The following is a 22,461-nucleotide window of genomic DNA, read 5'->3' as shown; positions in this document are numbered from 1 at the left end:
TTTAGCGAAGTTAAAATTGTGTTTGACATTGCGATGTTTACGGAAACGTGGTTTACTTGCGAAGAGGATGTGTTTGAAATGAGAGGGTATAAGTCTTACTTTGTAAACCGCTATGAGAAGCGCGGCGGAGGCGTGTCTATTCTAGCCTCAAATGAAGTGCAGTGCGAATTACTTTCTGAATTTTGTTGTTCTACTCCTCACTATGAAACACTTGTTCTGAAATCATGGAAATCTTTATTTTGTGTCTGCTATCCCACCTCGCGGTGACGTTTCCTGCTTTTTTAGCTTTTTAGATTCACTCCTGGAATTTGTAAATTATCATACATATCATATAATTTTAGGCGGCGATTTCAATATTAATTTACTTGCATATAATCCTAATAAAGCCACCTTTGAGTCTCTTTTAGACATACACTATTGCCAAAATGTAATAACTTCTCCAACGAGGCTGACAATAGCCATAGAAACGCTGCTCGATCTCTGCATTACAAATGTTGATTTGCACCGCGTGCACTCTGGTGTCATTAACTACTGCCTCAGCGACCATCTTCCAATATTTATTTCTGTAAATGAGTCTTCTAAAGTTATTGATAATTCTACACCAGTAGGACAGGTTTCTTACAGATCAATTAGCCCTTTAACATTAACCACTTTTCGTGAGTCCATCTCACGCATAAGCTGGAATGATGTACTGAGTGAACTTGATCCGGAAATCGCTTACGACAGATTCTTAGAAAAGTGTACAGCTGTCTACAATTCATGCTTTCCACAAAAAACATTTAACCGACCGAAGAAAGCTCGTAAGCCATAGATAACGACTGACCTTTTGCATCTAATAAGAAAACGAGAACAGCTGTACAAAACATTCATTCAAACTAGATGTCCTTATGCGCTTAGTGCCTTCAAAAAACATAGAAATCATGTCACTAAAGAACTTCGTGCTGCTAAAAACAGATATAATTATAACCGCTTAATTCCTTCGAGTCAACGTTCTGGGGACATGTGGCGCAAATTAAATATGATATTTGGCAGAAGTACTGAACCTCTCACAAGGATATCGAAAGAGAACGTGGAAATTTCTGGAGTAGAACTAGCAAATGCATTTAATGATTCGTTTCTTTCTAATCTCCCATTATCGTCTGGAGGCGATAGCCTGTCTTACATGCAACCCCGCTGCGAGCATGCAATTTTTCTGCGGCCAGTGTCTGAATCCGAAGTTATTACAACCTACACTAGTTTAAAAAACAGCACGGCCACCGATATGATGGATCTGCAGATAAAACCGGTAAAATTCGTTATTGATTTGATCGCGCATTGCTTAACGCAAATAATTAACAATTGCCTTCCATGTGCAGTCTTTCCTCGTAAAATGCAATGCGCAAAAATTACAGCAATTTACGAAAAAGGTGATAAGAACGACCTTTATACGAACTATCGTCCAATCTTAATTCTGCCAGTCTTTTCAAAAGGTCTTGAAAAAATAATTTTAACGCGTTTAATTTCATTAACTGATCGCTACAACATGTTAGCTGACTGCAGTACGGCTTCCGAAAAGATAAATCTACCGAGCTGGCATTGCTCACGCAAAAAGGACTAATACTTGAAATGTTTGAAAGTCAGAGCTTGGTCCTTGGCGTCTTTCTAGATTTCACAAAAGCATTCGATCATATTAGCCACAACATACTCATTCAAAAATTGCAGCACTATGGCATTCGAGGGAAAGCTCTGTCACTTATTTCTTCGTACCTACAGCATCGGTCGCAGTTTGTCACAATTAATGGTCACTCTTCTTCAGTAAAGCCAGTTAATTTAGGTGTTCCACAGGGAAGCATTTTTGAGTCCTTTTCTCTTTGTTCTTTACATTAACGATATTGTTAACATTGCATGATCATACGGCCAAGCATATATTATACGCTGACGATACTAGCCTATTTTTTGCCGGCTCGGATGTCGCGTGCCTGTCTTTTCGCTCAAACGAAACACTTCATCGCCATTCACTTATGGGCTACAAATGATGAATTAAAGCTAAACATTACTAAAACTAAGGCCATTTTGTTTCACCCACGAAACAAATTCTGTGAACTCCACCGACTATTGCTAAACGATTTCGAAATAGAAGTTGTAGAAAGTTTTAAAACGCTTGGCGTGATTTTCTCAAATAATTTGTCCTGGGATGCTCACATTATTTACCTGTCGACAAATCTGTCAAAAGTAATTGGTCTCATGTGTCGACATTGCTCTACGTTCCCTCTTTTGGTTAATAATATTCTGTACAATGCTCTATTTTCTTCCACGCTAAACTACGGTGCACTAGTTTGGGTAACAACAACAAACGAAAATATAATGAAACTTCTTTCACTTCAGAAGCGTGCAATACGCCTAGTTTTTAAAGCTCCTTACTTAAGTCACCAAGAGGACATGTTCAAAAAGTTTAAGATTGTTGACGTACAATGAATGTACAATTTCAGACTACTTCGGCAACATAAGCTGGAAACAAATAAGAAAAATTACCTTCTGAAATCACTGGCGAGGTTGACAAAAAATTCCACAACATACCACACACGCTATCCCGAAACATGGAAAGTCGACAAATGCCGCACGACCTATGGTAAGCAAATGCTAAGGTACACTTTACCTACCTTGTTAAATAAGTTGGCCAAAAATGGCACAGATGTAGAAATGATCTCTTTTAATGAGCTTCGAATTTTACCTTTTCGTTGAAACACTAATTGTGTTTCTCGATTTCTTCCATTTTTGATTCAGTGAATTTCTCGCAATGTTTTTGTATATATTTATGGAATTTCTGTATGCACATATTTGCCCACTGTTTGCATTCTCGTATAGTTTTTTTTGCGTTTTCTGCATATTGATTTTCTTGTGTACATGTATGGGACTTATACCACTGTATGCCATGCCCTGGTGCACGGACCCAGTCAAGCCTTTTCAGGCTTTTTGTTCGTGCTCCAAACATCTAGAGATGTTTAATGAAGCTGAATTGAATTGATTATCACTGCAGGGGTCTCAGTCAGCGGCGCTCTCGAATTGTTGGCTTTCTATTTAGGTCATCGTTAGCCTCGTAGAACAAGCGAAATTACATTAAAAAAGTGACGCATGCATTGGTTCATACTTGGCGCTGGTTCTTACTGGTATTTACATCAAGGCCGCAACATTCGAATTCACCTTGATGGGTCTCTGATTGTTAAGGTGTGCCGATTCGTTGACGATAGCGTGGTCATAACCGGGTTATTGCGTACGCCAGCCGACTGTTGTCCCCTTCGGAGCGAAACTACTCCATTACCGAGAGAGAGTGTCTGGCTCTTGTCTGGGCGGTTGCGAAATTCTGTCCCTACCTATATGGCCGGTCCCTTTGTATTGTCACCGACCATCACGCTCTCTGTTGGCTTTCGTCTTTAAAAGACCCAACAGGGAGGCTTGGGCGATGGGCTTTGTTTGTGGCTGCAGGAGTATTTCTATTCGGGGGTCTACAAATCTGACCACCAGCACAGCGACGCCGACTGCTTGTCCCGTTATCCCGCAGACACGCCCGACGCCGACGACACGGACGCTTCCGCCTGCGTTCTCTCCATATCCCAACTTTTGGCCATGGCCAAGGAGCAACGTCGTGACACCACTTTGCGGAAACTTATTGAGAGAGTTGAATCTGCACCTACTGAGCCATCCATACGGTGGTTCGTCCTCCAGGACGGCGTTTTGTACCGCCGTAATTTTATTTATTTATTTATTTATTTATTTATTTATTTATTTATTTATTTATTTATCACAATACCCACAGCGCCCGTAGGCGTTACAGCGGGGGGGGGGGGGGGGGGAGAAGGAAACAAAGAACCAATCAATAAAGCAGGCAAAACAAAACATGTACCCGGAACACTTTCATACTCGCACATACACACAAAAACACTATCTTACTTCAGTGGGCGTATACAGTTTGAAAATACATCATTTGAAAAAATCGTTGCGACATCGGATGGTAACTTGTTCCATTGGCTTATGGTTCTGGGAAAAAATGACATTTTAAACGCTTCAGTTTTGCACGCTATTTCTTTAACCTTATTTTCATGGTCCAGCCGTTCAGAAACATAATCAGGCTTGAAAAAATATTTCCCGGGGTCTATACCTGTTCGAGAGTGGAATATGTTGTGAAAAAATTTCAATCTTAGATATTTCCTGCGTTGCTGCAGCGATTCCCAACCGAGGCTTTCTTTTGCTCTTGAAACACTGAAATTCCTGACATAATTTGAACAAACAAAACGAACGGCTATGCTTTGAATTCTTTCTAAACTGTTTACGTCACGTGCCGACCACGGATCCCACACAGCACACGCATAATCCAGAACAGATCGGACATTTGATTTGTACAATGATACCTTTGTCTCCAGTGGCAACTTTTTTGCATTTCTGCGCAAGAAACCTAGAACGCGGCATGCTTTAGTTGTGATGTGATCAATGTGACGGCTCCAATAAAGAACAGGTGTGAAATAAACGCCAAGATGTTTGTGCTCCTGAACTGATAATATCGTGGTTGAATTTAAAGAGTAACAGAAGTCATGAGTTGTTCTTTTCCTCGAAAAACGCATATGAACGGTTTTTTTTTTTCAAGTTAATGAGCATGTGCCACTTGTTGCACCACTCATTTATCTTATACAGGTCATTTTGTAAGACATTGCAGTCATGGGTAGTATTAATAGTCCTGTACAAAACACAGCCATCGGCAAATAGCCTCATTTGCGATGAAATTCCGGAGCAAATATCATTTATAGAAATGAGAAACAAAAGCGGTCCTGTGACTGATCCTTGGGGCACACCAGAGGACACATCAACTTCACGGGATGTTTTCCCATTAAGCACAACTTTCTGTTTTCTTAAATTTAGGTATTCTTTTATCCAGTTAACAACCGTGCTGTTTATATTATACATTTCTAATTTTTCTATAAGTAAAGAGTGAGGGACAACATCGAACGCCTTCTTGAAATCTAGAAACAAACAGTCAACAGAAAAACCCTTATCCAAAGCTCCTGCTAAATCATGCGTTAACTCAAGCAACTGTGTTGTACAGGAAAATCCACTACGAAATCCATGCTGCTGAGGGCTAAGCAAAGAGTGCACGTTCATGTGGCTCATAACATTACTGTAAAGTACATGCTCAAGTATCTTACAAGCAACGCTAGTAAGCGAGATAGGCCGGTAATTCAAAACACTACTTCGCGGTCCACCTTTATGCACAGGGACGACATTGGCAAGTTTCCAGTCATCCGGTAAAGAGATTTCTAGTAAAGATTTAGTAAAAATTACGCACAGGTATTTGGACACTTCCCGTGGGCACAAAGAAAGCAGTGCCGGTGACAAAGCATCCGGCCCAGTTGCTTTAGACGAATTCAGTGTCTTGAGAACGGCCTCTATTCCTCGTTGGTCGATCATGATATCGTCCATGGGCTCACCCAACACTGGGGTGGATCGCGCCACAGTGTTTTGAGTGTCAACACGAGCAGCATACACAGAACTGAAAAACGAGATAAAGCACTCGGCTTTTTCAATGTCGTTATGGACGGTAGCACCGTCGCTATCAAGGGCTGGTATTGATAATACATCTGTATTGTTCATTTTAAAGAATTGCCATAGTTCTTTCGGTCTTTTCTGTATGCGCAGGTGGAACGTGCTGAAGTACTTATCTTTGGCTGTCTGCATAGCTGCCTTCATCTCTTCAGTTTTGTTTTTGAGTTTATCTTTAAGCTTCAACGAAGAGTTTTTCTTATAAGCAGCGTAAACATGCGCTCTCTGCCTGGCCTTACATTTCACGTGTCGCGAAACGGCTTACTTTTGCTGCGCCGCGCAGTCATAACCCATGATGGTACATATCTTTCACGCATCTCGAGCAACTTGTTCTTAAATACTTTCCATAGCTCTTCCATATTCATGAATTCAGCCTGTGTCTCAAACACATCGTAGTAGGAATCTAGAGCCAGGGTCATATCACTGACACGTGCTTTTTGATAGCTGTAGATACGCCGTGGACCACTGTTAGCAGCTCTCACATACTGCAAATTCATATCGCACAATACAGCTTGGTGGTCGCTTATGCTCGGCAGCACTGTTGTAGAACTCACCGCCTCTGGCGTGTTAGTGAAAAATAAATCTAAAACATTTTTTGCCCTTGTCGGCTCTAGAACTAGTTGTGTTAACTCGAAGAGGCGACATATCTTCAACATTTCTTTACTTGACTGGCTGCAAGCACTGGAACTGGGATCTGCTAGAGACCAATCGATTTCTGGAAGATTAAAATCCCCACCTATAACTAGGTAATCAGTGCTCACTGTTTCCATTGCCGCGGTAAGCTCACCTAGAATATTAACTTTGCTTCCTGGTGGGCGATAGAACGAACATACCGATAATGACCTGCCGTTCTTCAATCTAATCTCTACCCACAACATTTCACTTTGACTGCATTCAATATCAATTTCCCGGAAGCACATTGTCGCATCCACTAAAATAAAAACGCCTCCCCCGAAACGATTTCGGTCCTTACGGTAACAAACAAAGCCCCTGGGAAACACTTCATTATCCTCAACGTCAGCATCGAGCCAGGATTCAGATCCAAGAACGACAGTTGGTCTAGACATATCAACAAGGCTAGAAAATTCATCACATTTATTACGTATGCTTCTGCAATTCACAATAAGAAAAGAAAGCACAGACCCATCCGCTTTCAGTTCCTGTCAGTCTGCTTGCACAACTTGGTCTAGGGATTCATCATAGACGTATTTCACCTTATTTATATAAAGAGTAGTGAACTTGATGTTTACTTTGTCAGTCTTCACTCGATTAGCCTTAGCATAATCCCACAGTCGTTTCCGCTTTTTGCGCACGCTCTCGGAAAAGTCCTCTGAAATACTAATATCTGAGCCCTTCAATTTTCTTGCGCTTGATAACACTGCCTGCTTTTCCTTAAACGAAAGGAACTTGACCATTATTGGCCGCTTCTTATTAGGATTATGCCTTCCAAGACGATGTGCTCTCTCTATTGATACGTTTTCACATTGAAGCTTCGACTGACAAACTTCTAAGATATGTTCCTCAGCCTTTTCGTACGTTTCGCGCTCATCATCTTTCACACCATAGAAAATTAAATTGCACCTCCTACTGTGGTTTTCAAGGTCATCAACCTTATCTACAAGCGCCTGTAGCTGAACTTGCTGCACTTCGCAAATCTGTTTGCATCCCTTGACGACGCTGTGCAATTCCTCAAGTTTAGTAAGCGTTGTTTCTAATTTAGTCATACGTTCGTTGAGGTCCGATATGGCAGAGTTACTTTCAGCTTGGTGTTTTTCAATAGCACCCAGTTCTTTCTTAATTTCCTTTTGTCCGTCTAAAAGCTGTTTAAGAACTGAATCGTCGGGGCCTGGGTTCATCTCGACGTCACCACATATAAGTAACAACAAGAAGTAAAATGCGAAACGGCGTAGCAACTTGAACCGATAGCGCCTACAAGACACAGGTCGAAAGCGGCAGGCATGAGCTCTTACACTCGCAAAGAGCACTGGGGGTGGTACCGGCAGAATGAGAATAGAATAAGTGTCGCACGTTGCATACTGACTGACCTGCACAAAGAAGAGCATCCGCGTGAGCGGCGCAGCCATAGCCGTGCCGGTACCACGCCCCAGAGGCAGACTGAGGTTCCGCTGTATTAGTAGGCTGTCTAGGCGACAAGCGATGTCCCAAGGTTCGTTGACTGGTATCGGACAAAGTCCAAGAGTAGCGGTGGCGTCCGTTCCGTTGCAGATGTTGGTTCCATCGGCGGCTTCCCAAGGAGTACAGACGAGCGAAGATTCCTTGGCCGATGACACAGGTTTCAAAGATCCGCCTTGCAAACTTCTTGAAAAGCACGGGCATGAAACCAAAGTGAGTATCACCTGCACAAAGAAGAGCATTCGCGTGAGCGGCGCAGCCATAGCCGTGCCGGTACCACGCCCCAGAGGCAGACTGAGGTTCCGCTGTATTAGTAGGCTGTCTAGGCGACAAGCGATGTCCCAAGGTTCGTTGACTGGTATCGGACAAAGTCCAAGAGTAGCGGTGGCGTCCGTTCCGTTGCATATGTTGGTTCCATCGGCGGCTTCCCAAGAAGTACAGACGAGCGAAGATTCCTTGGCCGATGACGCAGGTTTCAAAGATCCGCCTTGCAAACTTCTTGAAAAGCACGGGCATGAAACCGAAGTGAGTATCACCTGCACAAAGAAGAGCATTCGCGTGAGCGGCGCAGCCATAGCCGTGCCGGTACCACGCCCCCGGTACCACGTCGACGGTCCTTCCCTTCTCTGTGTCGTCCCTCGACACCTCCGCTCAGCCGTTTTCCATGAGCTTCAGGTGGCTGGCAGGCACGACCTGACAGACTACCTCCTCCCTTGAACGACACCTATTGTCGAATAAAGTTGTACCTACCTACCTATGACGCCCCAATTGCAGGTCATCTTGGTGTCACCTGCACCTACGACCATGTCCGCCATCGCTTCTACCAGCCCGGCCTTGCTCGCTCTGTACGGCGATATGTTTATGCGTGCGAGCCCTGTCAGCATCGGAACAAACCAGCGACGCTTCCTGCCGGGTATCTTCAACCTCTCGACATCCGAACTGAGACATTCTTTAGAGTGGATATGGATCTTCTCGGTGCTTTTCCCGAGTCCAAATCCGGTAACAGGTGGATCGCTGTGGCTACGGATTAAGCAACGCGCTACGCCATCCGCGCTGCCCGAGCACTACCTACCAGCTGTGCAAGTGACGTCGCGAATTTCCTCCTCCACGACATTATTTTAGTGCATGGTGCCCCATGACAGCTACTCACAGACCGTGGTCGTACCTTCCTTTCCCAAATCATTGTCGACATTTTTCAGTCTTGTTCTACCATACACAAGCTCAGTACGTCTTACTATCCTCAGACAAATGGCCTGACTGAGCGATTGAACCGGACCATCACCGACGTGCTGTCTAAATACGTTTCACCAGACTACCGTGACTGAGACATTGCACTACCCTACGTCATGTTCTCTTACAATTCTTCACTCCACGAAACTGCCGGCTATTCGCCATTTTACCTGTTGTTTGGTCGCGACCCTGCATTGCCCTTGGACGCTTCACTTGCCTCTGCTAGTGCCTCAAGGAGCGAGTATGCCTGCGACGTCATTGCTCATGCTGACCATGAGAGGCAGCTTGCCCGTACTCGTCTGTTGTCATCACAAGAAAATCAAAATCGCGTTTACAATCAACGGCTCCATGACGTACATTTTTCACCAAGTTCCCTTGTGCTACTTTGTTCCCCTTCCCGTCGAGTGGGCTCTCGGAAAAACTCCTTCCTTGCTACAAGGGCCCTTACCGCGTCCTATGTCAAGTGATCGATGTCAACAGCTCTACCATGTCATCTGGCCTAACCTCACCTGATGTGGTTCATGTCGCACGGCTAAAACGTTACCGCGCTCTTCCTGACGGTCCCGTTTGACGCACCGGCAAGGTGCTTTTTCCACCGGGGGCTGTGTTACGAGGAGGCGAAGAAGAGAACGACGACGGTTCTGAAGACGACGAAAAGTGGACACAGCCTGGCTGGGCTATCTTCCGTCTCCGCCAACGTTCGCTATGTGTAAATACATATTGTAAATAGTTTTATACACGTAACATTATATATGAACGAGTAGAAAGGAAACTAAGGAGCCCGATTTTTATTAGTCATAGCATAAGAAGCCAACAAACAATGACACCATGGACAGCATAGGGGAAGTTAAAGAGAGAGAGAAAAAAGCCCCCCCCCCCCCTCGAAAAACTAGTTGGTGCGCCACTGAAGTGGTGTACACTTTACAAAAGTTTATGCCATTAAGGCGGTCTTGCCCCCCAACAATAATCGTCATCAACCCGATTTCTTCCCGCATTCCAAAACCACATACCATGCTTTTATTTTATTTTTTATTTATTAATTTTTTTATATGCTGCACCGACTTTCCGGTGCACACGTGCTAGCTACCCTGCCCAGGACAACGAAGTTGGATCCGGTTGGCTAATGTGAACTCCATGGTGACCTATAGTTCATTTCACAAGCTACGTGCAACACAGTGCACTCTCTACCAACCGTCCCACGTGTGCGCCTAACTTTGAGTTAGTAACTCACCGGGACATTGTACGACATGTTGCGCATGGAGATGACAATGTATGTTAACAAGGATGTGTAAAAAATCGATGACCAACTTTTCGTGAATAAAATGTTTTATTTCCTTGACGTTATCAACGCTCTTTACTGTCAGTATTACTTATTAATTTCCAAACAAACGCCGAACTTCGGAGCATTTACTAGAAAACCGCGATGTCCACCCGATTACCAGCTTGAAAGAGATCCCTAGTTTTAAGACGTTAGCGTTAAGGAGCTCGTGATAAAGCAAAAAAAAACACGAATGTAATGAATTACTTCGTACATTTGCACATTTAACCCCAAAAAAAAAACGAATTTCGGAAAGATTTCACAGAAAACGCGATTTCTCCCCGATTATCAGCTTGAAAAATAGCACCCGATTTTTACCCCCCGAATTAAAAAAAAGTATATAAAACCCGAAAACGAACAACCCTAGACATATTGCATTCGCGACATCAAAGAAGTGAGCGAGGAGTTTTCAAGAAAGGAAACGCAAGCAATGCAGACGATTATTGTTATGGGACAAGATTAGCCCCAAAGGCTGCGAACTTTTTGAAGAGTGTTGATTGCGTTCCCTTTCACTATAAAAACTGTTTACACGCTTTGGGGGCGTATGTTCGACCCACAATGATAATCGTCATGTTTCTAGTGTGCCTTTCCTGCCTCTAATGCTACGTGCCCGGTACTTGCAGGTCACAAACGGCATGCGCGTTACCTACACCAAAAAAATCCATGCTTATCTAAGCGTGTGTTTAAAGTTCTTTTACACGCTTACTCTAAGCGTGATATTTCTCCACGATTACAGATCACGCCTAATAGGAGCGATCAGCAACCTCTCTTCACGCTTAGCAGGCGTGGTATAGGGACCCCTATTAACACGCTTATTATGGCTCCTGAGGTAACGGCGCCCGAGGGGTGGGTTGGGGAGCGTGCCCCACCCCCTACCGCCATTTCTTCCTGCGCGGGAGGCAATGAAGAGACACCGGCTCTTGTCGGCTTCGGTCGCTTCTCTCAAGCGAGCTTTGCTCGCCAAGCTCTTCGCAGTCCTCTTTAACTTCTGCTTCGCCAGCGCAGACTGTGACAGACCAAGACGCTATGGCAGTGGCAGCAGGCCGGCGAAGTAGAAGCTGAATATGCTGCACAGAGATTGCGCAAGACGCTCCCACCGATGAAACTGAAACTAATCCACTAAAAAGGTGCTTTGCGAATCCCTGGCACATTTCAACGACGCCAAGGAATGCAAAACGTAAACAAGCTCCTCGGTATGTCTTTGCACAAAAGGACGAATGCCCTATCAACCGTGCTCTGCGGCGCCGCGCCTTCGCAGATAGCGAGTCATATGCGGCTAGGCACGTCAGAACAGCATTTCCACCATTAAAATCCCAATGGTATTGTACTCTTTCTCTGATTGTTGGCTGAAAATAGCTGATCAATATGTTTCACTGCTTTCTTCTTCTAAGAAATTTGAATATCCTAAGCAGCGAAACAAATATGACACATATTTCTTCCTGGAGTAAATCATTTATTCATTGTATTAATTCCCAGAAAATAGGGTACAATGAAACGTTGATGTTTAAAAACAAAAGTTACAGAGTTAAAACATCTTCAGATCGCTGAGAGAGCCTAAGTCTTTATATGAGCTTGATTTAAATACGCAACGCAGTGAACAAATTCTTCAGTTTTGTTTGCGCCCATGATATTTCGTTGCTTGTTCCTGGCTTTATAATTTATAGCTCAAGAAATTGGCCATATGCTGCCGATTATGTTATATATTTTATATAATATAGGCATAGGCACATCACTAGTGCCTTCTCTAGGGATATGTCATCGCTGATCTCAATGCGTTCCTGCTTACAGTGGCAGATGAGGAGCCTTGTCTCCCACAGACAATGCAAGGCCCTATAAGGTTACTTAGCGGTATCTGAAAAAAAAAATAATGTGGGCAGCTTGCGCTAGGGGTGCAAGGCTGGAGTAAACAGCGGAGCTGGTGATCGACCTAGCTTCTTCCAGGTTTTACTAGGCTTGGCTAAGTTTTGCTAAGAAATGCTAAGTGCTGCTAGGCACGGTATTCCGAATCGGCTCGCCGCCGACGCGCAGATTCTCGCTTGGCCGCGCGACACACTTCAAGATGAGCGGCTTCTTCTCAGGGCGTCCGGATCTTCTTTAGTCGTCCCATGTCAAGGCTACATGGGGCCGTATTCTGAAACGTTCGCCTAGGCGAAATCAGCGTGTGCGCTGATTGGCTGGTTGAGCAAAATTGAATGACGTCGGACTCAAGCACCCAATCAGCTCATCCAATTTTGCTAAAATAGCCAATCAGCGCACGCCTGAAAGCGAAAAGAGAAATTTCGCCTGGGCGAACGTTTCAGAATACGGCCCATGTACTCGCCACAGAGTCAACGAGAGTTCTGCCGCCGTCGCGGCGGCTCCGAGCTTTATCTCCCAGGGGACGTCACGGCCAAGCTGCGCCTCCACACTTGCCGGGGCGTGGCAAGTCGAAACCTGCCGAGCCGCCGCTAGAGGCGCCTGCTGCAGTCACGGGCTTTATCACGGACTAGAGTCACTGGGACAGGGCTTTCTTTATCACGGACACCGCGCGCGTTCGGCGCGAACGCGGGGAAATGCGGGCGGCGTCGGCAGCAGCTCTGCGCGTTGCCTCGTTGGTGCTGCTACAATTTCTTTCTTTCTCTCGCTCTCATTTTATTTCCCTCTCCCGAGCATTGCACGCGCCTCACGCATGCTCTCCTTCCCTCTCCTTAACGCCCCATGTCAAGGCAACATGTGCACGGCACGGAGAGGAGGCGAAGCACACGCCGCTTCCGCGAGGTGGTTGCTAGGAAACACAGATGACACATCGCTCAGCGATGTTTTCTTTTTTCCGTCGACGAGCATGGTTTTACGGAAAACTTAGTCAACTTCGCTGATAAAAAAAAATTAAGATCTTAATCACCAGAGTATGTTGCTTTAGAGGTGAAAACACGCTTCCTTTAGGCTAATAGCGGTAACTAATGACCGCTTGCTTTTTCACTACTTTAACATTTATTGCATTTCTTCTGACATTTCTGCTATTGTTCGCTCTTAAAGCGCTGCAGTCCGGAAGTAGGCGATTGTCACACACCACGTGAACGAGGCACCAACGCCGTCTTATCAGCTTCCGAAAATAACCCCACGAAAGCAAGGACAATTAATAAGGGGCCCTCTGGTGCACCAGCAAACGCCGGTTGTGGTCCAAAGACTGAGTCAGAGCCCAGAGTTGTCAAAACACAACAAAATATATTCTTCAAATAAGGCGGTTACACACACACACACACACACAAATACACACTTTGGCTAGGCACATCACAATGCAATTCATATGGGTATTAACAAAACACTAGAAAGTTAACGACAAGCACTAAGAATCCAACACGTACAGTGCAGATTGAATAGGAACACAAAGTGTCCAATCATATTCACCTATGCTGGTCTTGAGCCGGACGATATCGGCGTAGCTCGAGGCTAATCTCGAAGAAGGAACTTCTTCCGGAAATGCAGACGCTCGAGGAACTCGTCGACTACCTTGCTGGGGAATCCCCTTCTTCCGCAGACGGTCGGTCTTAACGTCACATCTCTTCACCGGCGCGGTCTGATCCCCCTTCTGATTCCCGCACGGCGCTTTTATTGCCTCCGCCGGTGCTTCTCGAATCTTCTAACAGAGTCGTGATCCCATAGCATGAACAAAGCCTGAGAATCTTCTAGACATTTCTCGCGTTTTCGGCCGCGGCCTTCGGAGCGTCGACGAGGAGGGTGGTGACTCATCCGTTCGCGCACGCTCGGGCTGTCTTACTCTCTCTCTGCCCGCCGTGCATGGGGTCTGAGAGGGTGTTTCAGCGCGCGCCCTCTCTCTCGATACCGTAGCCTTTGCGTATCATGTCGCGGCTTCTAGTCTCCGTTGATCGCGTCGGCTGTCTGTGGCGTATGCGCTCTCTCCCTCAGTCGAAGCGGTCGCGGGGCCGGCTTGCTTCTTCGCTAGCTTGAGCGACGCGCGGCGCGCGCCTTGATTTAGCGCACTTTTGTGACAGTGATATGGGAAAGAGGGTCAACTCACCGCAATAAAGAGAGCATGCTTTGTGAGCCTGGGTATGAAGCATGCTTCTGAAGCGACGTATGGCGACGTATGGCTACTCAGAAAATTTCAATATTTTCGACCTGATCAGAAGGAACTTTTTCAATTCTTGATCATTTTCGTCAATCCTATGAATTCCAAACCTTTGTTCGCTTTCAAATGCGACCTGAAAAACAAAGGAACATTGTGCAAAACGCATTTAGGTGAGACAAATAGCTGCAACTGAATTTATCCATCATGCTCTCCATAAAAAAATAAAAAGTTTGAGAATTCGAACACAATTGTCAATGCATTCGAAGGCAACGCTCTTAATAACCAAGCAAAAATCAGCTAGAAAAACGTAGTTGTATGCACTCTGTATGCATGCACCACCCGCATTGTACACCAAGAATGACTGTAGAAGTGAACATGGCGATACACACCAACTCTGACAATTAGACCAAAGGCTCTGTGCTGCAATGAACGCACATCGTGACAGTCCGCTAGAGAATACACACCAAAAATGACCGAGAGCCGTTTTCAAAACACCACGGTCTTCATCAGCCTCCCCAAGAAAAATTTAGTATTTACCGCAGGGCGGTGAGAAGGCACAGAGTGTTGTACTCCACCGCCCACGCTTCGCGCAGATCACGGGACATATGACGGTTATATCGCGGTTATATGCATGATGGAAAGTTCGCGAGCGAGTGCTCCGCGGGATGCTAAGCGTGTGATTTGCGTTTCTCCCGCGTACGCGGCTCGCTCACGCTCACACAAGATCGAACCATGACGCGCAGTCTTGTCCTCACGCTTATAATACATGAAGGAATATCACGCTTATTTTCGGTACGCGCACTGTAAACGAAAATACCCCCACATGGGAATTTTAACAAGGTGATGTGCCCTATATACTCCCATCCTTGAATATTTATTCCGATGTATGGGAGGAATACAACGGCATTCCCTCGTTTCACTCCGCTCACAACCTGTGGGAGGATAAGGGCGGACATGACGTGATTTTATTCCGCCTTCAAAATTTTGTTCTCCCCGGGAAACTCCGCACAGGGAGTGTTAAAGAACTCCCCCGCCGGAACAGGTTGGTCACGTGGTGCTTCCCATAATGCTGTGCGCCGCGCCAGCGACCGGCCGCGTTCGGCGGAGTCGGCCGTGCTCATGGCTGACGGTTTGTTTACATCTGTGAAGTGTCGTTCCGTGCCAGCGTTTCGCCGATTTTCTTTCCTATACTTCATTCCAGAAAGTGTTATAGGCGTGCCTGAAGCTCACTGTATCTCATCTTCATGTGCGTTAGCTGTGATCACTCTGCTGACAACAATGAATGCAAGAGCAACGATTTCAAGTGCGGAAAAAGGCTTAGTTGTGACCACGAAGCTGCCGGTTGACTCGTGATGTCGGCTCGGGTTTCTGGCTGTGCTTCCGTGTTGCGTGACCTTGACTTGTGTTCCTCAGTGTGTTCAATACCATTTTTATGTCCTTTTGAGTATATTCTGACAACGTCCGGTGAAAAGTGCCGCGTAGCAATGGCAACAGCAGCCACTGTTCGAGCGACAACGTCCGTGATACCCGCACATGAATGCCATATTCAGACTTCGTCACGGTGCTGTGCTGCCAGTAAGTTAGACCGTGGTGCAAGCAACTCTTTTATGAATCTGTGTACGGATATCCTCGCCCAAGAAATACGGTAGGACGTAAGTACGTACTGTGATAACGCTTCTTACTGAGCGATGTGAATTGAATTGTTATCGCGCAGTTCTTTTTTGATCACGTCGTTGCTTCGGATATTGCATTAACATCATGCTCCATCCAACATACTGATTTAGGAGCATACCTGCTGGCTCCGAGCGCGAGGATTCGTTTGCCAGATCAGCGATATGACTCCGTTTCACAGCCGAGAGACATTGCTTGGACGCGGAGCAAGTAGTGCGGTAAAAAAAATGTATGACTACGCAATTTTCGGTGTTACGTAGGCTGCTACGGGTCATGCTCACATGTAATACATAGTTGTCCCGCCACAATTCTTTCGCACGAAGCTAATTTTGTCATGAAGCACGCGCACGTACATTTTTCTTGCGTAGTGTAGCTAACGCACTACTTTCTGGCCGCGGACGCCGGCAGTGTGCGAAGTCGCTTCTGCGCTCATGGAATGGCATTCTAATTTTGAAAAATTATGCCATGACCGTTGTTTTTTCAATATTCTAAGTTAACAGTTCCGTGTGGATTTAGGGTTCATGTTGCTTTCAGAGAGGCCGATCTCATATGTGCGAGCCTGTGAGTCGTAATTCTGAAAACACTACAGCTGCTCGCTAGGCCGTTTCGAGGCCCACATTATCGTGGCTATATATACTGGCAGGGTTGCTTCTTGTTGTGTGTCGAGTGCGCGTTGGATGTCTTTCACAGCTCTCCGTGGGGTGTTTCTCAAATGTTTGTGTTTATGTATTGCTTGGTCTGTCTGGTCTGGTTTACTTGTTTCGCAGAATTTGGCTTATTCTTGTGCGTATATTTCGGAATTTGACCCGAAGCCTCTATACATAAAAATTCTCCACGCAAATTGACGTGTCTTTTTTTATACTCCCGGTGCACCTCGAGAAAGCTCCGTCCAGCTCGAAGTAAAAAAAAAAAATGACAGAAAAAAAAAAACTCCGAAGGCACCACGCAAAAATTCCGCCCGCACGGAGTAAAAATTATACTCCGATCATTCGGAGCATAATAAACTCCCAACCGGGGGGTCGCTAGAGGACAAGCATTATACTCCCACCTGAGAGTTATTTCCGTTTACAGCGTAACGTGGTGCTTGAAACGTCATACATGCCTCATTTGCATGCGCTTCACGCTTAAAGGGGCCCTGAACCACCCCTCGGGCTTGGTGAAATAACATAGTCCGCGGGTAGCATATGCTGCTGTGAACATATCAGCCAAGTTTTGCTGTCCTATAGGCGGTGTGTGGAGCTCGCAAGCGGAGTGCGAAGTCACCTTTCTCTCAAACGCTCTCGTTTCAAAAGAAGCCATGACCCTCTCTCTCTTCTGTGTGCTTTATTACGTAATAAAGCACATTCCAATACGTGGCTGTTATTGGTCGCGGCGGTCGGCTACACCGCGGCCGCCGCGGGATGCCGCCGCGGGATGCCGCCTTGAGTCCACTGGCTGCTCGCTGTGGACAACCGCGTTGGCTTAGGTTTAGCGCGTCGTGGGCACCAAAATCTGAAGTCATGGCGTCTACGGTAACTCGCTGTGGACAATCGCGTTTGGCTTACGTTTAGTGCGTTGTAGGCACCAAAATCGGAAATCGTGGAGTCTACGTTAACATCCAAAATGAAATTTGAACTGCGCGCCACGGTGACATTTCGAAGGCGGAGCGTTGTGACCCCGCCCCACTCCGCCGTAGCCTTCGCAGTGCAAAGCATTTTATTGAAGGAGGAAGGAGAGCACAGCGGAGGCCGTGTTTGATTGCCACTAACTCCGCTTCTGCTGAACTCATTGAAGTAATTTTTGCGGCAAATTATCTCTGAAATAGCCTATTTTCACTTCAAATGTATTTCTCCACTTCGATAAAAGTGGTTCAGGGCCCCTTTAAACTTGCTGCTTAGCGCGAGATTAAGCGTGGGATTTTTTAGAGTGTAGCGTGACATTGCATTCGGGACAGGAAAGTAGGGAGCGCGAATTCTTTTTTTTAAGTCGCAGTTTCGCCCGAAAGGCGAAGCATCGACTGCGATAGCAAATTAGTGGACCGCTATACAAAGTAAGGATAGTAGTTTTATCGTTCGTATGAACTTGTTAACATAGGCACACTAACTAAATTAACAAGCATGTTGTCACGCACGCACAAGCTAACATGAACGCATCTCACTCGATGACCGCGTGAACTCGCTGTGAAAACGCTGGAGTGAGTCAGCGCAGCAGAAGCGGCGAGCGAATTCAGCTTCGTGCCGGCGCTCGCATCAACGCGATAGGCTCGCGTTGATGCGAGTTCGCTCTCCTGTTCGAAAACACAGAACAGCGGACTCCGCCCCCTCCGCAGATTCCTTTCCAGATCACGGCCGGGCTCGACTGGCGCTCGCGCTCGCTTCTTACGGCCTTCTCACCCGTCGGGGAAACAATGGGAGTTTCTCAGCACGTTTCGCCACCCGTCGGCGGTAGGGGCGCTGCGACCCTGACCCTTCCTCCCCTGCTCCGCGTACATGCGCTTGCCTTCACGCTCGCACGATCGTTTTCCCGCACATTTTATTCGGTGCTCTGTCAGTGTTGTTCAGTTTGCAGTAATTTGTGGGCTCCTGAGGACGGTCGTACACCCTTTAGTACCCGCTGCCACAGCCAAGACTTGGCGCCGTTCATTGCACATCGGTATATAACTGCTTTGTGATGGTGTATAGCTTTGCTCCGTATTGCAAGTCCAGTTCCGGGAAAACACCCGGTGTTTCCTTTCACCTGTTCCCTATCAATGAGTTTCTAGCCCGAGTTTCTAGCGCTTTTGGAGAAGATATTTGGACAAGATAGCATCAACTAATAAAGGGGAATTATAAGATAGACATAACAAAGATCGTAGCCTTCTCCCAACGTTTTTAGATTACATCGTTGCCTTCTCCTCCGGATACGCTACTCGGCAAATACATAATTTCACTATTAACTCCTTTTTCCTCACGCAGCAACTCTTTTCAGTATTCTTTTTTTCCGCGCACAATAGTGGACTGGAACCAGCTAAGAAATGACGTCGTCTCCGCCAAATTACCTTCTTTTTTATCATGTTTACAGTGCCATTATTTTGTTTGTGCCATGTTTGCAGTGACAGTATTTTACTTCTTTAGTGTAACGTTGCGTGTGCCCAACCTGTACGCTTTGTGTATTTATTCAAATAACACTTTTCTTTATTAACCTGTGCATTTTCTGTACATACCAATGTACGTATTCGTTATGCCTGTACCACCCTGCTAAAATCACCGCATTGTGATTGGAGTATTTATAAAATTAAAATAAATAAATAATAGCGTTTTTTTTTTCGATAAAGCCTCCGAACACCTGCCACGCAGGAATGTACTAGAAGTACTCGAAAGAGCAGTCCAGCCCTATTTACAACGCGCTCCCATCTTGAGCTGCCCTGAAGGTGTTGACGACAGTCATGCGATACGATCCGCAAATCTAATTGCCGAGAAGTTTCTGAGAATACTCCTTGTAAATCAGCCAAACCAATGGACTGACGAAAACGACAAGCCTTCGGCGTTTGTACACAAGCCGCCAAGGAAACACTTTAGATTGTAATTGTGAATAAGACACATTTGTGAGCTACTGTGTCCGCAAGAGTTTTCGCCTAGAAAGTATGGCAACCATTGTAAGTACATACGAGCAATAACTATTTATTTTAATTCCCCAAAATGCATTTGATGGCGGAGAGCTGTTCTCCCGGCGCATGCATCCCCAGTGAATTTAAAGAAGCTCGATGCATAAAGTTACACTGCATCTATTTATAAGAAGCCTAGATGAATCATTTACGCGTCCTCTACAATTAGGCGACTTGTTCTTGAATGCACGGTGAGGTAAGAAGCGCGCCCGAGCCAATCTTCCAGCGTTGCGCGCGCTGCACAGATCGGCTGGGAGGAGCTGAGCAGGGTGGGGTCGCAGCGCCCCCCTCCAAGCAGCGGCGATAGGCATGAACTAGCCCCCCCCCCCCCCCCCCCCCCAGAGCCTTCCATACCGGCGGGACCACGCGGCCGCATCGTGGCCCCTCCACCTGCCGCCCTCCCCCCCGGAGACTTCCTGCGGGCAGGAGCACGCGGCCGCAGTGAAGCGCGGCCCCTCTACCTCCCTACCCTCCATACAGAGCGCTGTGCATGACTGGAAGAAAGCGCACTTCCTTCCCGCTTCCCGCCCTTGCTTGCGCGAGCCGCGACTGCTGGCTCACCGTCGCATGCTTTCACTCGCACATGCAGCGTACGGCGCGCTGCGATGTTTTATTGCGATAGCAATTATATGGACACTTCAACCGGACTTCTGCCGTCGCCGTCGCCGTCAGGTTGCCTATAGACCTACACCATGGCGCTACGTCACGAAAATGCGGTGGCGCTGTCGTCGGAATTTAGTTTCGCTTGGTAGGCACTCCGCCGCCGAGCCGCCACCCTTGTCGCGCCTACCACAGCAGCCGCTGGGTTTCGCGGGTGGTTGTGCAGTTCCATCTGTGAGGTCTTTATTCTACGATTTTACAATGAAAGAAACGCAGTATGTGGATGAGCTGAGTTGCGTCGAAATACGCAAGAGACTAAAGTTTTCATAGGTTTCCTGTTGATGAAAACAGTCGCAAGCAATGGGCCGCCGCGGTAAAAAGCGAAAGTTGGATTATGATACCAGATCATTCATTATGCGCAAGACATTTCGTAACCATTAAGCTTCTCTTTTGATTGGCGTGCATTAGCCGATCTTAGGATCGTTACGATCTTAGGATCCTTATTAGCGTACCATTATAATTGCTTGCCGCACTGTGGGAAAGCTAGATTAGGATTAGCCTTGAATGTAGGTCGAGCGAGCAGATGCCCCACAAAACACGTCACATTCGAATTTGTTTTCATCTCAAAGAATTGAGCCACCAGCAGTGTAAATATCCTATCACACGTTCACATACGCAGGCAGCAGGGTCACAGCTGCGTTCATTGCAGTGTGTAAGTCATAAATGCGCCTAAACGTGTCAGTTAAATTTCGAGCGCGAAACAAAATGTATAATGTTAGTACAGAGTCGGAGCGATCGGACGGCCGCGTACTACAGCTAGCTCACATTGCGCGGGCCTACACAGGAGGCGTCGCCGCTCACGGCGACGTAGAAATCGGCTACGGCTTGTTTTTAACATAAAATAGTTCTTAATAGAAAAGCTATCTCGAATTTGCGCGTGTTTCGTAAAGCAGCGCCCAGTACTAAACCACTGGCGCGATCCGGAGCAACGACCCGACGGCATTTCGTCTCGCAGACGGAAACCGAAGCACCGGCCGTCTCAGCGAGGTGGCTCGGCTGGCTTGCAAGTACTAAGTTTCGTTTGTTATTCGCACCAACGACACCGACAAAACCGATTCATTTAAGTCCACATTAATCGTGTTGAAAATAAGCGCACAATGATGAGCAGCAGGCCAGGCCGCAAGCGCTGTCGGCCGTCACTGCGGCGGTCAACGAGCTAGGCCTAGCGTCTCGTTCGGCCGTATCCCGATGGGGGCGAGATGCAAGAACGTGCATTGGGTGCACATTAAAGAGTCTCACGTAGTCAAACTCAATCCGGCGCCCCCATTACTGTGTGCTTCATAATGAAATCGTGGTTTTAGCTCCCCCACCCCATTAAAAAAAATGTCACAGTTTCGCCCTAAGGGCAAAGCAATGAATGCGATAGCAACAGAGCAATGTCATACGAAGTAAGGTGAGCGGCTTTGGTAGCAATATGAATTGTAGTAAACATGAGCTGATTAAGTAAGCAGGTGTGCTGCGGCGTAAGTAGACCGACATGAAGAGACTCGATGACCACGAGAAGGCGTGTGTTAAACGGTGGTGTTGATGAGAAGCGTTTCCGGTGGGCAACGCGTGCGAAGGGACACACCTGTAGCGCTGCACTGCCGATCCGGGCAGCATTGCATGTGTAGCGTGCGTTGGAAAATGTGGCCCGACTATTACTAACTGTGGTGTGAGCGCGCACAAACAAACATGAATAGATCACACTGAATGACTGCAGACAACGACTGTCAAAACGCTGGCAGCAAGCGCATATACGCCGCAGCGGGCGAAGGTACGTGCGGTCTATTGCTTCAACGGAAACTGAGCGGCGAATGCACAGCGCATAAAGGTCAGAGCCGTGTGGAGATAAGAGACGGTGCGAGCGAGCGACGAGCGCGGTTGTTGGCAGAGTAGAAATGCGCCCCCCCCCCGCTCCCTCCGGCGCTCGCTTCCCGCTTCCTTGCTTGCGCGTGGAAGATTGAGTGCGTTCGCTCTCCGTGACAGCGTGCGTCCCCGCACGCTTCCGCTCGGGCATACGGCGCGCGGCGAAGATTTTATCTATACGGAACCTCACGGCGACGGCGACGCCGATGGCAGAAATCCGGTGGAAGTGTCCATATAATTGCTATCGCAATAAAATGCCCCATCCGCGAGTGCAAGCGGTGGCGGCGAACGTGGGCGGAGCCAAACGTTGGGCGGAGCCTACGCGACGTCGCTATAGGGCCT

The 22,461-nt window shown here is 46.8% G+C and overlaps 1 protein-coding gene across 1 annotated transcript; it reads right to left on the bottom strand.

The window, feature by feature from the left end:
* Positions 1-5,832: 5,832 nt before the first annotated feature.
* On the bottom strand, positions 5,833-8,067 carry LOC125947472 (uncharacterized). Its single transcript, XM_049672268.1, has 2 exons — positions 7,926-8,067; positions 5,833-7,613 (listed from the first exon to the last, which is right to left on the bottom strand). Exons 1-2 carry the CDS (start codon positions 7,962-7,964, stop codon positions 6,732-6,734), a joined length of 921 nt encoding a protein of 306 aa, XP_049528225.1. The 5' UTR covers positions 7,965-8,067; the 3' UTR covers positions 5,833-6,731.
* Between the last annotated feature and the right edge of the window lie 14,394 nt (positions 8,068-22,461).

Source organism: Dermacentor silvarum, chromosome 1 (assembly GCF_013339745.2).
Source record: "Dermacentor silvarum isolate Dsil-2018 chromosome 1, BIME_Dsil_1.4, whole genome shotgun sequence".
NCBI lineage: Eukaryota > Metazoa > Arthropoda > Arachnida > Ixodida > Ixodidae > Dermacentor > Dermacentor silvarum.
This window is presented reverse-complemented; position numbering and strand designations above follow the sequence as displayed.

What these genes read in the sequence shown, in the direction of transcription:
- LOC125947472 (XM_049672268.1), bottom strand. Translation starts at nt 7,964, where the DNA reads ATGGCTGCGCCGCTCACGCGAATGCTCTTCTTTGTGCAG. An exon ending in GAATGCTCTTCTTTGTGCAG is followed by an intron (nt 7,614 to 7,925) that starts GTGATACTCACT and finishes TTCTTTGTGCAG; the next exon opens with GTCAGTCAGTATGCAACGTG.